At 57.3% G+C, this 16,059-nt stretch overlaps 1 protein-coding gene across 3 annotated transcripts in view; it reads left to right on the top strand.

The window, feature by feature from the left end:
- The window catches only part of FBLN2 (fibulin 2), a 63,474-nt gene that overhangs the window by 25,277 nt on the left and 22,138 nt on the right, over positions 1-16,059 (top strand). For all 3 annotated transcript variants that reach the window (XM_068981765.1, XM_068981764.1, XM_068981763.1), the window contains exon 3: positions 15,918-16,029. In XM_068981765.1, the coding sequence (XP_068837866.1) occupies positions 15,918-16,029 (112 nt within the window). The remainder of the gene's footprint in view (positions 1-15,917; positions 16,030-16,059) is intronic.

The following is a 16,059-nucleotide window of genomic DNA, read 5'->3' as shown; positions in this document are numbered from 1 at the left end:
GATGGGTCCTCTGCAGGGGGTGCCTGTCAGGGCACTGAGAGGTCCTGTGCGGTGACCTTGGGCGGGTCTCTGTGGTCCTTCTATTCCATGGAAGAGGAACTGGGATCCTGAGAGTGGAGGGGATTTTCTAGAGGTCGTAGTAGAGCTGAGCAGGGGGCCCTCGTCTCCCAGGCGAGGGGTGGGCTCACAGCGCCCGTGGCGCACCAGGGGCAGGAAGGGGTCCCCGGCTTTGGCTGCCCCCAGAGCCTATGGCACTTGGAGGAAAAGGGCGCATTTCACAGCCGCTCCCCATAGTGAAGGTCTGGCCTGAGGGGGGTTTCTTGGCTTTAGAAAAACGGTTTCCTTCCTTCCTGCCTCCCTCCCTCCCTTCCTTCCTAGACAGCTTTATGAGACATTGTTCGTGCACCATTAAGCCCTCCCATTTAAAGCGTACAATTCAGTAGGTTTTGTCAGGGTTGTGAAAACATCATCAGAATCGAATTCTGGAACACTCTCATCACCCCAGAAAGAAACCCCATACCAGTAGCAGCCACCTCCAGCTCCCTCTCCCAGGCCCCAGCAGACTCCGGTCTAGTCGCCGTCTCTATGGATTGCGTGTGGTGGACATTCCTGGGCGTGGAATCACAGAGTGTGTGGCCTTTGGGGACTGCCCCCGGGTAGTTACTCAGCGTGACGCTTCGGCGTTTCCTCCGTGTTGCAGCGCGGATCAGGGCTGCGCTTCTCGTGGCGGGCGTTCCAGCATGGGGATGGGCCACGTCTTTGTGCGCTGCCAGGTGATAAACAGTTGGCACCTTTTGGCTGCTGTGAGTGCCACTGCTCTTGGTGTTCATTACGTACCTTTGAGTGGCTGTGTGTTTTCACATCTTTGGGGAATGTACCCAGGATGTCGTCTTGCTGGGTCATCTGGTAACTCTGTGTAACTGTCATGGAACACAGAACTGCTAACCCACAGCGGCTGCCCCACTGTCTTTGCCAGCACTTGTTATTGTCTGTATTTTTTTTTTTAATATTTATTTAGTTGTTATTTTTGACTGTACTGGGTTTTAGTTGTAGCATATGGGACCTGGTTCCCCAACCGGGAATTGAGCCCCAGCCCCCTGCGTTGGGAGCTCAGAGTCTTAACCACTGGACCACCAGACACCTGTATGTCTCTTTGAATGTGATGTGCTGACGTCTTGGGTGACATCTCACTGCGGGTTTCACTGGCGTTTCCCTGAAGGCTGGTGACGTTGAGCTCCTTTTCTCGAGTTTAGACAGCCCTGAACACGCAAGCGCGCGTTCCGTTAGCCATCAAAGCGATGCCATCGTCCCTGTCACTGGTTTCTGGAAGATTCCACCGCCTACTCATAGGAGAAGGGGCACGAAGGAGGCCACCAGTGTTGTTCTGAGAGTAACCATGACCCCGTGGGTCCCCGGCTCGGTCTCAGGGACCCCGGGGCGTAGGAGCACGCCTGGGAACCACAGGTCGACGATGCCATGTGTGTTAGGCGTGTGCACTAGCTTTCACAGATACAGCGTCGTGTGCGGACTTTTCTGTCCCCTGCGTTCCTCCGTGGACAGCCCACCCTGGGGCTCTCCCTGTCGGCACGTGGGGAGGAGCTCTGCTCTCTGCTCGCCCCTGCAGTTGCTCACTATCCCTGCTGGTGGATGCTCGGTTCTCTCCATTGCCCCAGTGAACATCTTCCTGTCCTGGCAGGAAGTTGCTGGGTCCGTGTCCACGTGGGTTTCTCTCTTTACTCTTGGTGAGCCATTGAGCCAATATGATCAGGAGACCCTCTCAGAAGCATGCACGCGTGCGTGCTCCCAGCCACTCAGTCGTGTCCGACTCTGCCGTTTGCTACTCCAGGGCATCCTCCCGACCCAGGGGTTGAACTTGTGTCCCTTGTCTCCCTGTGTCCCCGGCCTTGGCAGGCGGGTTCTTCCCACCGCGCCCCCTGGGCAGCCTCAGAAACTCGCAGCTCAGTGATACGTCTCAGAGGTGAATGCCCGCATGCCCAGCACCCGGATCATGAGGCATCATCCCGAGATGCAGGGTCCCCTCATCTGTGCCCATCCCCAGAACTGCTGCCCCGACTGCAAGCCACTCTGGGAGCTTTGTGAACGGGGCCGTGTAGTCCACTCTCTGGGGTGGCGACTTGCGCTCAGCACGGCACGTTCATGCCCACATGTTGTGGGCGCCGCCGTCGGTCCTTTTTGTGGCTGAGAGCCGCTCCATGGTGAGGACAGACCCTGGTTGGTGGTTCCTCCTCCTCAAGGGCTGTGGGCTTGTTTCCGGTGTGGACCCTTCGGAGAAGGGCTGCTATGCGCACGCCACTCCCGTTTTAATGACTGCCTGCACACTTTTCTCCAGGGAAGCACCAGCCAGCTGCCATGGGCTCTGCTGGAGAGACCACGGGGTGTGTACGTCTAATCGGTGCCTGCCAACTCCCCTCCATGAATGGTACCAGACGGTACTCACACCTGCTGTGTACAAGAATGCCTGTTTCCTAGGATACTGAGTCAGCAAATATTTATGAGTGCTTCCTGCACAATTCTAGGTGCCAGAGAGACAGCTGAGATCAAACTGAATGAAGTTGGCACCCCTCACGGGCCCTCCACCCTGTGGGAGGGGGTGCCCACAGCCACCCATGAGAACACATCAGATCTGTGTCAGATGCTGAAGAGCGCCAAGGAGAGTGCTGAGCAGGGCTGCGAGATGCTTGCACTTCGGCCGGAGGGACGTGTCCCCCAGGACCGTTGGTGTCACGTGCACTCCTCTCTCCCCTGCTTTGGCTGAGGGCCCCCCGGGAGGTCTGCCAGCCCTGCGTGGGGTGCGGGGTGATCTCTCTGCCGTCTTGCCAAACCGGTGGCGGTCCTTCCTGCGGGGGACGCGCCTCAGTCACAGCACGAATGGATGCATGGTCTTTCGCCTCCGCGGAACCTCTGCGGTGCACCGTACGCGTTTCTTCCGGCTCCCAAGACCACGGTTCGGCCAGACTCGCTGCCCCAGGCTGGGAGTGGCCGCTGGGAGGGGCTGCTCTGGGAGCAGTTGTTTCAGGACAGCCCCCACCAGGCCACCTGCCGCCGCCCCAGACCCCGATCCCATCGTGGAAACAGGGCTCCCAGGGAAAAATGAGATGCGCACGGGGACCCTTGGACCGGGCTCGGAGCCGGCTCAGCCACTGCTTTCTCTGCATCTGCTGCCCGCCGGGCAGGACGCTGGCCTGGGGTCGAGGGTCCCTCTTGATGGACGTTACAGGGGGTTTGGGGAAGAAAGGAAGCACATTGGGTGGTCATTGCAGTGAATCTACCCCAGGCCTCTGCTCTGGGAACCTCATCTCAGCCCCCAAACAGCCTTCCAGCGAGTCCCCTCCCACCAGGGGACACAGCCCGCGGCCCAGCAGCGAGCATTGGTGGGCCAGCTGCGAATCCAGGTCCTTCTGATCCTCGGGGGTCCCTGGCCTGGTCCCCAGTGCAGAAGCTGCCCTTCCCCGCGCTGGCTGTGTGACCTCAGGCACATCGCTTCACTGCCCCGGGCCTCGATTTTCTCATCTCTTCAGTGGGCTTCCTGAGGGCTCCCTGCTAGAGTACGTTCTCAGCTGGACCGCCTGCTGGGGTCTGCCGCGTAGCAGGGCTGGCCTCCTGCCAGCGTCCTGGGCGCTCCACTGGAGGGCAGTCCCTCTGAGCTCCAGGCTGCTTCCCGTTCACCCACCGAGTGGCTCTCCTGAGGCCCAGCCAAGCCCCCTGGGCCTCCTGCGCCCTGAACCTTCCAGAGCCCGGGTGCCCCGTGACCTACAGCTCAGAGGTGGGGGCGGTGGGCTCCCCGGGGGGAGTGTCAGCCCTGTCATCCTCCAGCACTTCCTGCAGGTGGGGCTGGGGTTGTACAGCCTCGGGCCCCTGGTCCTCCAGCGTCTGGGGCCTCCAGGAGGAGCTTCTGTCTGGCCAAGGCCAGCTGTGCGTGGACGGGGTGTCTACCGGGCCCTCCCTGCCTGCTCCGGGATCTCCACGCAGGGAAGTCGGGCGTGGAGCCGAGTTGTGCTGGCCATGAGCCAGCTTGGTCTTCAGAAGGTGAGTCCCCGGGCGAGAGCCCTGCCTCTGAGGCTCTGGCTGTGTGACGTCAGGCGATGGACACGCCCTCTCTGAGGCTCAGTGTCAGCATCGGTGAGACAGAAGGGTAAGCTCTCCCCACCATGGATTACTGACCGGCGGAAAGAGGGGACAACCGCCCACTCAGAGCAGCTGCTGTGGCCTGAGCCCTGTTCTATCCCTGCCCCGGGGCCCTGCACTCTGGGCGGTGGGCTGCGGGTTTGTTTCTGCTTAAGTGAACAGATGTGGCCTTTTCTGGGGCCAAGAGTTGTCCTTCTGGTGAAGAGGCAAAGGGGCCGGGCCTCGTAGGGTTGGCTGGGGGCGTTCAGCGGCTTACTGTCTGCCCCCACCCCCGCCTGCCCCTCCAGCCCTCCGAGACCTGTAGAGATATCCCCCCACTCCCCGCCAGGCTGGCCCCTGCCCTGCACCTTCGTTTTGGCGCCTGCCCACGGACTCAGGTACCGTCCTGCGGAGTCCCGCCTTCGGCAGCACAGCCTGGCCGTAGGCTGACATCCCAGAAATGGGGAGCATCTCCTCCTTCAGCCTCGGTCGGGCTGTGTATACATCCCGTGGCAGGCACTGTGGTCCTCCCTGGACATGTACTGATCAGGGTGTTACCAACCGGGACACCCGTGGCGTGGGGGGGGCCGTCATCCCCACCTCATAGCCAAGGCGCCTGAGGCACAGGGAGGTGACGTCCACGTGCAGGGTCACTGAGGGTGGTGAAGCGGATGTTTGCCAACTGACCACTGATGGCGCCTCCTGGAGTCTTCCAGCTGCCTGGCCCAGGGGTTGTGGTTCTCCCCGTAGTCAGAAGATCGAGGCTCCAGGTCCCCAGCACCAGCGTTGCTGCAGAATGAGGGGGGACGAGGTGGCATGATCTGTCACCTTAGATTTTCCAAAAGATGCCTCGGATCTGGAATTTTGAATCAAGTCTGCAGATCTGTAAATGTATATAAAGGCCCCGGCAAAGCGTGCAGTGGGCACCAGCTTGCTGCCGTGGTTTAGACTCAGAGAGCGCCTACTGCCCCTAATTATACGTCTGGGACACAGAGGCCAACGGGGGCCTGGCAGACTTCACAGCAAGCTTAGAGGGTGGGGTCCCCAAAGCTCCGACTCCTGGCCTAGCGGAATCCAAGTCCAGAAAACAGGCTCTAGGCTGCTGGAGAGGGTGACCCAAGCGAGGACCCGGCTCCGTCCGCAGTGAGCAAGCCGGGCGGTGGATCAGGGTCAGCTGGACACCACCTCCCAGCCGGGGAGCAGCGTGTGCTTGCTGAGACAGGCGGCCCTAGCTCGGTGGGCCAGGGCGGCTCGCGGGCCCATCCTGGAGGGAGGCGTGGGGGCTGGGCGCCGACTCCTGTGGAGGAGCTGTGGGAGTCAGAGCGGAGGTCTGGGCCATGGAGACCTGCTCAGAGAGGGGAGCGGCCGGCCTGTTCATTTCCCGCCAAGTTGGGCCCACCTGGTCAGGCGGGTGGCCTCAGGGGTGGGAGCTGGTCACTCAGGGAAGGTCTCGTGATTCCTTGTCCATCGCCGCCTGGCCCCCAGAGCCTGGATCCCGGAACAGAGAGGCTGAGGGTGTTGTCTGCAGTGGCTCAGCCTGTGGGAGGGAGAGCAGGGTTCCGGCTTCCCAGCTCTGCTCCCGGTGACGCCCAGATTCGGGCCCTCAGTGGGCTTCCCAGCTCGGCTCCCAGTGACGCCCAGTTTCGGGCCCTCAGTGGGCTTCCCAGCTCTGCTCCTGGTGACGCCCAGTTTCGGGCCCTCAGTGGGGGTGGGGGTGTTACCCATCTCTTCCGGGTCGCTTCACTTTGAATATTCGCCACACACTGCGGACTGCGGGGGATGGGGACAAAGGATGGAGATTTTTGCGGGTGGGGTGGGGAAGAGATCTGGCCAAGATCTGGGTTGGGTGGGCCACGTGTGTGGGTTACGAGACACAGAAAGTCGCTGGGAATTTGGTTCCAGAAGGACCCCAGCCTGGCCCAGGGCATCCCACCTGGAAACACTGGAAACCTTGAGCCCCAGACCCTTGCCCAACATGCACCCCCCCAGCACCCACCCCACTGCCACATCTGGTGACGGACCCCAGGGTGCCCGCTGCCCCTTCCCCAGGCAGGATTTTTCACGCCCCCTCTGCTGATGCTCTCTCTCCTGTTTGCATCTCATCTCAGAACAGGAAAAAAAAAAAAACTTGTCCAGTTTTTTAATGTGATTTTTTAAAATGTTTTTGACAAGTCAGTTTTAATAAGATGGGAATTGAAGTTATATTTACATTTCTCTTAGAGTAAATACTGGCTCGGGAAAACCCAAATTGCCTTATAGATAAACATCTTCTCTTATTAAACTGTGTGCATGTATGATGAACTGGTAATTAAACTATCTGGAAAGAACAGGAAAATAGAATGATGTCGTTTACAAGATTTGTCTATAAAACGAAAAGCTATCCCAGGAACTGGAATGCCATCAGACTCTAGTTTGAGCCAAAGCGTCGTCTGGGGTAGCAGCCGTTTCTGAAGCTCATATTGAACAAGAGCGAGTTCACAGTTCTTTCTAAGGAGGAACAAAATCCGTTCAGATGTCTTGGTTTTTCTGCAGTGTGAGTTACACTGCAAGCCTGTGCTGGGGTACGGGGGTCTGCAGAAGCCTCTAGAAGCACAGCAAGGGAGTGCCCCCACATCTGGGGCCGCCAGGAGCCTCGGCAGGGGGTGGGCTGGCTGGTGGCCAAGGTGATCCTGGGTGGAGGGAGGGACAGGGCTCCTTCCAGACGAAGGCCAATCTCATGGGAACCCAGCCTCGGTCACATGCCCTGCGTCAGAAAGATGCTTGCAGTGTCTGCTTCTGGACTCCTCTCCAGTGGCTTGCTCATCCTTCGGGCGTGAGCTGTCCGCTGCAGCATCCAAGAGCTTGCATCTCGTTGTTCCTTCCTTGTTTCTGGGAAAGTTATCTTCTCAGAAAACAAGGCTGGTCCCGTTCAGTTTGTCAGCGTTTGCCTGCAGGTTCCATGTGCCCAGTGGCCCTTTCTGGGGTGGCATCCGCTAACCGTGGTTCCCTGGGCCCCACACGCCTCTTGAACAGAGCAGAGCCTGTCAGGAGTCTCTGCACGGCCCCCGATCAGGGCAGCCTGCTTTTGTACAAGCAGCTATTCTCTTCGCGTGGTGTTGGCTTCTCATTGATAGTGACGGTACCAAGAGCCCTAGCCCTTTAAAATGCCCCCGACAGACCCACACCCCTACTCCCTGGTGAGGCTGGGAGGGTAGGACTTGTGCTGGTCATCCGACCGCCGCCTACTACCTTCCAGAGCTTCCCAGGACTGGCCGGAAGCCTGGCAGGGCCCGTCCGCATCAACAAAGCCCACCGTAGAGCCTGCAAGTATCTGCGGCTCTGCCAGCCACAGCAACCGGCATCTCAAGTACCACCTGCTACCCCAGCCCCCACCAGGTAGCTGGGACAGACCCTCTAAGCGGCTTGGGCTCGGGAAAGAAATCTCAGTCCTGTAACTGTCTAGGGCTTGTCCTTTCTCTCTGGTTTCAGTTACAGGGCGCAGATGCGTGTGTGATGGACGCGGTTCGGTCTGGCACAGTATGTTGCAACTGAGAAATGAAGACCTCTCTGGATACATTGCTGCTGCGGTCCTCCACCTAACAGCGGCCAGTGCCCTCCTGCTGCGTCTATACTTCCTGAGGCCCCAGAGGGTTACCTCCGGTTGCTTTTGTAAACTAGTATCTAATCAGGGACGATGAGATCTTTTCCGGTTCGTGTTGTTTTATTCCTTGAATTTCCTTCTTTCTGAAAGCTTTTATTAAAGAATACCGTAGAGGCTCTGGAGCATCTTTCCATCTAGATTAATTTAATAGTACTCCCTTAAAACTTTTTTATGTCTTACTGTATAGTTTTATAAAGTACTATGTCTGTAAAGCACAGGGCTCTTCATAAAAAAAGCTCAGTAGGTTCCAGGCAGCTCCACCCAGATCAAGACACAGAACATCTCGAGTGGGCCAGAATCTTCCTGGTACCCCTTCTCGGCCAGTTCTGCTCTCCCTCCCCCCACCCCACCCCCACCGTGGAAGCCACAAGGCTGACTTATCACTATCAATGACTCCTGCCTATTCTTGAATTTATTGTGTGTAATGGGAACCATATGATACAATTTCAGTTGTGTTTAACTTCTTGAGCTCAGGACCGTGTGTTGCAGAGTCATCCAGACTGCTGCGTGTAGCAGTAAATCATTTTAAAACGCTGCTCTTGATTGCTCCATCGTAGGGATAAATCATAGTTTATTGATCTGTCGCGGTGTGGATGGAGGTTCGGGCTGTTTCTGGTGAGCGACTGTAGTGAGTACCGTGGCTGTGGACATTCTGTGTGTTTCCGAAGGGTGTTCACCCAGCAGAGGAGTTGCTGCATCTGAGCTGTGGCCGACCCTGCCAGTTTTCCAGAGTGTCACCAGTTTCTGTCCCCACCAGCCACGAGCAACACTCCAGCTGTCCCGTCTTTGCCGACACTGGATGTGGTCTGTTTCGTCATCGCCAACCTGGTGGCCGTGTAGAGGGATCTCACCGTGGCTTTAATTTGCATTCCCTCGCAGCTGATGATGTTGAGCATCTTTTCATATCACTGTTGAACAGTTTGTTGTTCTTTGCCCGCTTATAAATTAGGTTTCTTTGTCTTGCCAGTGCCTAGGAATTCTTGAGATGTTCTGAGGATACATCTTCAGCAAATGCCTCATCTCATTCCCTGCCTTTTCTTTCCAGTCTCGTGATGACATTTTCTGATCGGCACATTGCAGACGCTGTCTTCTGAGGAGTGAACACTTCTCAGTTTAGTGAAATACGCTTTATTGATCTTTACTTTTACGGTAATGTATTTTTTGCGCTTTTCAAGAAATCTTTGTCTACCCTGGAGTCATGAAAATATTTTCCTTTGTTACATTCCGGATGTTTTAACTTATTTCACCTTCCACATTAGATCTTGCTTTTTGCTCTGGGTAGCGTGAGTAGGAGTCAAAATTCCTTCCTTTTTCTGTACAGAAGCTTTTAGGTTTAATCAGGTCCCACTTGTTTATTTTTGATTTTATTTCCATTACTCCAGGAGGTGGGTCACAGAGGATCTTGCTGCGATTTACGTCAGAGTGTTCTGCCTGTGTTTTCCTCGAAGAGGTTTATAGTTTCTGGTCTTACATTTAGGTCTTTAATCCATTTTGAGTTTAGCTTTGTGTGTGGTGTTGGGAGTGTTCTCATTCTCATCCTCCTACACGTCGCTGCCCAGTTTTCCCAGCACCAACTTACTGAAGGGGCTATTGGCCCCGTTGCATCTTCTTGGCTCCTTTGTCAAAGATAAGGTGCCTGTAGACGAGTGGGCTTATCTCTGGGCTTTCTATCTTGTGTGTATTTCTGATTTTGTGCCAGTACCATACTGTCTTGATTCAAATGGGTCTTCGGTTGCCCCCAGTCTGGGTGTTGAGAAGCCCGTCTCGCCGCCCCCCCCCCCGCCCACTGCAGGCTCCGTAGTCAGGGTCGGGTGCACCTGGGTAGGTTTTTTCTGATCTCTCTTTTCTGTTCCATGGTCAAGCTGTCTTGCTCACTGCCCTGAGTTACTGGAGTCCCTTGGGAACTTTTGGTGTCTGGCTGCCTGACTGCCCCTGGCTGGGCGTGTGGTCGGGACTGCTATCTGCTCACCTCTAAAACGGGGCTGGGGATGGGACCTCTTCCTATACCTGGAGGGAAGGTGCTGCGGCTGCAGGCTGGTGCCCACCAGGCCAGAGGTCGAGCCAGTCGGCCAGGGTGGCCGGGCACCTCCCAGGTCAGGCTGGGGTAGTCGGCAGGTGGGCGAGGTGCTGACTCAGGTCGGGGGAGGGAGTCAGTGGGCACCCCCCACAGGGAAGCTAGGTGGTGAGAGGGGCTGTGAGGGGCGGCGGTGCTGGGGGCCTCCTGCCCTGGGTGAGGGATGGAGGCATCTCTGAGGGGCTGGGTGGCCTGGACCTGGCAGCTGGGCTCAGCCCAACCACTCCTGCTGGTTCTCAGCCATCGTGTCCAGGATCCTGGGGCGGGAAGACAGCGCTCAGAGTCTTGCTTGTCTGTCCCTCTTCCAGTCGTTGTGAAAGGCGTCCAGGCACAGTCAGGGCCTGCAGGTGACCCCTCCCCCCAAGAACACGGAGCATCGGCGCCGCGGCGTTCCCCGGGCTGTTTGCTCAGGGCCCGCAAACATCCTGTCCAAACAGGGCGCTGGTGGTGGTGGCCGCCCATCACCCTGCAGGGGGACATTTTTCTGCAGCATTTCCAAAGCCGCCATTCTCTAGGGCTCTGATGTCTGGGAGAGGGAACCCTCTGGAGGGGTCACGACCTCCGGGATGGATTGTTCTGCCCCCCCCCCCATTTCCTGTGATCAAAGGAGGTTAGAGTCCCCAGAAGCTCAGGGTCTTTTTTATAACAGCACTTTTCTTCAATAGGCAATACCTGCCTGCGATAAGGAAAACACATAAAAAGTACAAAAGAGGCCAGCAGTGAATGACAAGGTGCTGCCTCCCCGCCAGGGCCAGGCCCAGGCCCCTCGCTGTTACCCCTCCTGAAACCCTCCGTGTGTGTGTCTGTGTCCCTTTGAAAAGGTGCTGCTAAGTCGTGCCCGACTCTCTGCGACCCCGTGGACTGTATGTAGCCCCCCAGGCTCCTCTGTCCGTGGGATTTTGACAGGCAGGAATGTTGGAGTAGGGTGCTGTGTCCTCCTCCAGGTCTGAAGAGGTCGGCAGTGGCTTACTAGGCGCTGCTCAGCGTGAAGCCTGCCTTCTTCGCTCCTTGTCGTCTGTTGGGAAGTTGTTCCACGGAGGTGCGTGAAGATCTGGCTCCGAGCGTGTCCTTTTTGACACTCGTGTGCAGTGCGGCGGTCATGACACCAGCTGTTTCGTCGCTGCCCTGTCGGCGGGGGTGGCTGGGTCTCCACCTTCGCTGTCACGCGTTCCGGGGCAGCTGGTATCCGGGACTTGCGTGTGCGTGCCCACTGTAGACCTGTGAGCTTATCGATTTCTCAGAGGGGAGGCGCTGGCTCACCCCTTTGTTTCTATACTGCCGTGCGTCATTTTCTTCCTATTGTGGTAAACGACACGTAGTACAGCCCTGGGCATTGTAACTGGTTTTAAATGTGCACGTCTGTGGCCTTAGGGATGCTCATCCCGGTGTGTAACCATCACCGCCCTCCCCACCGTCCAGCTCCCGAGCGTATTCTCTTCTTCCCAGATGGAAGCTCTGTCCCCGTGAAGCACTAACCCTCTCATCGCTGCCCCTGCCCTCAGTAACCTCTCCTCTGCCTTCTCTCTTTATCAGTAGAATCCTGTGTAAGTAGAGTCCTCTGTGTAATCCTGTGTAAGTAGAATCTCACACTTGGCCTTTGGTGTCTCGCTTGTGGCACTTTTGGGGACAAAGCTGTCCAGAACTCTTTGCATCTTCAGTCTGAGAATTTTCTAGCCAGACGATCTTTTCCAGTAATGCCTTTGTTATGGGGTACTTGTGAGTAGAGGAGCATGCGGCACTCGCTGGATGGTGGCGGAAGGGCTCGAGGTGGGTGCCACCCACCTCAGCACCAGCCGTGGGGGCAGAGGCTGCGGCCACCTGCCCGGTCACCGCCGTCCTGGCTTCTGCGGGCACGGGCGCCTCGTGCTCGTAGCAGCATCGCCGCCTCGGCAGGCGCCCTTCCTTCCGTGGGTCGGAGCTTCCCCTGCGAGGAAGCTCAGTGTCTGGCCGTGACGGCTACTCCCTCGAGGCCGTGTCTCTGCGGTTCGCCGGGTCTTCATGGGGCGTGGTGTGCCGTGCGCCCCTTTGCACCGCATGCAGGCCCACCTTCTCCTGGCCACAAATTCAGAGACAGGAAGCAGAACAGAGGTCGCTGAGGGCAGGGGGCAGGGGCTGGAGCGTCCAGGAGGGTCCTGAGGTTGGCATAGGGACGACCCGGGGAGAGGCGGTCTGGGGAAAGTCAGTTACTGGACAGACCCTGGCCGTGGCAGCGCCAGAGGGTGCCCCGGGCTGGTCGCTCAGCCACGTGTGCAGGAGCAAGCCTGGGCAAGCTCAGCCAACCAGGGTGTGGACACACGGAAGAGCCCTGGGGCCGGAACTCTGTGGGCTCGGTGCCCAGGAGCTTAAAAAGACCCCGAGAGACGAAGCTTGCGACCGCAGAGGGGGTGATGGGTGGGGCAGGGGTCCTAGAGGTGCTGCGCTCTGGACAAGGAGCCGGGGTCCACACCTGGTGGGCTTTGCTAGCCCTGCCTCCCACTCCCGCACCGTGGGCAGTACCGGGCAGTGCCAGGCTTGGCACCCGAGCCGATCCCCCACCCGCTCCAAGTGGGTGGCCCTCCCAACCTCAGGGGTCACGCCCCTGCGTTCCTTTGTCTGAGAAAGGGGGGTAGACTAGGAGAGAATGGTGGGAAGCCTGCCAAGTGCAGGCCGGGACCTGGCGTCTGCTGGGGGGCGGGGGCAGGAAGGGATCCCGCTCCGTCCACAGGGCAGGGAGCCTCCTCCCGGGCTGCCGCTGAGATGCTCAGACAGGGCCTCCAGGATCGGCTGCATCAAGCCACCCGGGCGCCCAAGTGGAGAAGCTGAGGCTGGAGAGAAGAAATTGAGGCGTGGGACGTCCGGCTCCCCGCCTGATCTCGAGTGGGCCTGACAGGGGTTCCCACCCGTAATAAATGGCTGTGGAGATCAAAGCGCCTGGCTCCCGCCTGGCTTGTGGCCGGCACTCAGCGCATTCCAGCCGTTAGTGTTACCCTGATACGGCACCCATCTCCTGCCATCTGGCTGAGCCCCAGGGGTCTGTTGCAATCTGCTGATCTTTAAGGCCGTCTTGGAGAAGGTTTAGGAAGAAAGAATTCAGTCCGCTGAAAGAAAGGACATTGTGTGCTGAGCTGGGCGGAAGGGGACAAGCTGCCTGGGTAGAGTGAGCTCCCCACCACCAGAGGTGTTCAAGCAAGGCGAGACTCCCACGTGCCTGGAGTGTGATGGGAGAGGATTAAGTGTGGATGGTGGCGTCACTCTCAGGGGCACAGAGGCTCAGGTCCTACGCTGAGGGGACGAAACAGACAAGTGAAGAAGCAAGCTCATGAATTAACAAGAGGGTTTCACATAGTGATCAGCGCCGTGAGGAGACTAGAAAGTGAGTGATGCGGTAAGACTGGGGCTGCGTTTTACCATCAGGCGCCCTCAGCTTCTATCCAGTTGCTTGGGTTAAGGCTTTCCTTCTTGCTTGTGAATTGTGCTTTCTTTCTCCCCTTTATTGAGCTTTATTGAGACGTTTTACTGCTGTTCAGTCTGTGAGTCATGTGTCCAACTCTCTGCGACCCCACAAACTGCAGCACGCCAGGCTTCCCTGCCTTCCACTATCTCCCTGAGCTTACCCAAACCCATGTCCATCGAGTCGGTGATGCTATCCAGCCGTCTCATCCTCTGCTGCCCCCCCCCTTCTCCTTTGGCCTTCAATCAAGGTCTTTTCCAATGAGTTGGCTCTTACCTATTCAGTTCAGTTCAGTCGCTTAGTCGTGTCCGACTCTTTGCGACCCCATGGACAGCAGCACGCCAGGCCTCCCTGTCCATCACCAACTCCTGGAGTTCACTCAGACTCACGTCCATCGAGTCGGTGATGCCATCCAGCCATCTCATCCTCTGTTGTCCCCTTCTCCTCCTGCCCACAATCCCTCCCAGCATCAGAGTCTTTTCCAATGAGTCAACTCTTCGCATGAGGTGGCCAAAGTACTGGAGTTTCAGCTTTAGCATCATTCCTTCCAAAGAACACCCAGGGCCGATCTCCTTCAGAATGGACGGGTTGGATCTCCTTGCAGTCCAGGGGACTCTCAGGAGTCTTCTCCAGCACCACAGCTCAAACGCATCAATGAGGCGACTTTTTTTCTTCACATAGATTTAGCGTGTTTACTATGGATTTATTTCCCGGTTTCTTTCTCTGTAGTGTGGGACTTCTTTTCTTTTCCCTTTGCTATTTAATTGTAGCTGGTGTATGGTAAAGCCACCAGTTTGTATGTGTTGATTCTTTTCTACCAAGTGATAATAATAATTCGTATTCATTTCAGTACTGTGTTAACATTGATTCCTTCGGATTTTCTAGAGAGATGAAACCGTAACGTCTGCAGAGAATGACAGTCGTGTCTTCTCTTCCGATGTTTTTCTGCTGCCTCTTTTTTCTTTTCTTGCTCTATCGTGTCTGCCAGCATCTCTCAGACAGTGCTGAGCAGGAGTGTTCGTGGACACTTGTGCCTGCAAGTGGGCAAGTGCCTGATGTCTCACCGCTGGGCGTGACGTCTGTTACTTGTTTTGGTAGACACTGATTTTGAAGAATGTTTTGCATTCCCCCTGGTGCCTCAGAACAGCCTTCAGGTTGATGTCAAAGCTTATTGCCCCTGCTTTCAGAAGGGAAAGTGGAACTCAGGAAAGCTCAGTGACTTGAAATGCATGCTGCGCCAGTGACGCAGATGGTCCCTGCTGAGCTCTCTGCTGCCAGAACCTTGCAGGCTGCTGCCGTGTCTTGGTGCTTTTGTTCCACAGCCCTGCTGGGTTCTGTGAGCTGCTCAAGGACGTCTAGCGGTCCTCGCAGGCTTTGGCAGCTGTGCCGCTGTGGGTCCACATAGCAGGACGCTGAGTCTTCAGGGAAGAGAGAGGACTGTGCGTGGTAGCCCCGAGCTGTGGACCCAGGTACGAAGTTACTCTGTGAAGCTGTGCTGCTCCTGAGCACGCACATAGGCGTCCAAGTTGGGCTCCGTCTTTGACTGTCATTTGTTTTCAGACTGCGGAGGCAAATGGTTGCGTTAATTACCTTCCTTTTTTCCCGGTTCCGTATCATCTTAGCAAGGCTCTCTGTTACCAAGAGAGACTCCAGTGGTGAGCACTCAGGTTGCCTCCTCACCACCTGCATAAGCTTCACTGAAGTGAGCGCCCTCGAGCTGGTGAATGTGGGTCCGTGCGATGACGACTGTCCTGCCGTAGACGCCGGGAGCAGGACCGCTGGGCCCGGGACGCCGATGTGCCCAACTGTCCGAGGGGCCAGGTGTCCACCTGGACTGGCTGCTGTGGTCACCGCTCCCGTGCCCAGGGCACCAGGGCCTGCGCCTGGCATTCATCACTCTTCCCCATTTTTCTGGCTTCACAGATACTCTACTTTGGGGGTTGGTTTTTTTCATGTTTATTTCCAGGAGGTTACTGTATTTCTCAGTAGCAACTCTTTCTCAGTGTAGACGCTCCAAACACACCTCCTAACCTGTCAGCAGCCTGTTGTATTTGTCCACGGAGCTCTTCGTTATTCAAGGAATGTTAATTCTGGGGTAGGAAAAGGCATCCATATTTTAACTGTGGTCTGTGCCTTTAAGACCTTCTCCCAAGCCCCAGCTTCTCCTGCCCTCCCCAGTCATCACACCCGTCCTCCCCAAGAACTTTCCCCGATGATGATGCCACTGCTCATGTGTTGGTGTCTTATCTGGTGCCTCAGAGGCAGAGTCTGGGTTGGAGGTTCTTGGGCACATTGTGGTTCGTTCGGTGAAACTGCCCAGGGAGGGGACCAGGGAAGGAGCTGATGATACTCCTGGTCCCACTGGGCTGTCCCCTTGGAGACGGAGTGGGTCCGTGAACCCCGCCTAGCTGGTGGTCGGCTCCCCCCGGCTGGACTTACCCGCCCAGGCAGCTCTGCAGAGACGGTCGTGCTTGCGAGCTGTGGGCTGGCAGTGGCCCGCATGGGCGGCAGCAGGTGGGCGAGGCCCCTGCCCAGCGATGGACAGGGATCTGGCCGGGCGCCGGCAGCCTCTGTACCTGCTGGGCCTGCCCACCTGGGCACCGCGGGCCCCATCCGGGCACTGACTCTGCTCGCATTTCCGCCCACAGTGTCCACGAAGGACCTGATCGAGACGTGCTGCGCAGCTGGGCAGCAGTGGGCCATCGACAGCGACGAGTGCCTGGACATCCCCGAGAGCAGCGCCGAGGGTGACGTGTGCAGGTAGGGCGGGAGTCGGCCCCGCATCCCCAG

Source organism: Capricornis sumatraensis, chromosome 10 (genome assembly GCF_032405125.1).
Source record: "Capricornis sumatraensis isolate serow.1 chromosome 10, serow.2, whole genome shotgun sequence".
In the NCBI taxonomy this organism is placed as follows: Eukaryota; Metazoa; Chordata; class Mammalia; order Artiodactyla; family Bovidae; genus Capricornis; species Capricornis sumatraensis.
This window is presented reverse-complemented; position numbering and strand designations above follow the sequence as displayed.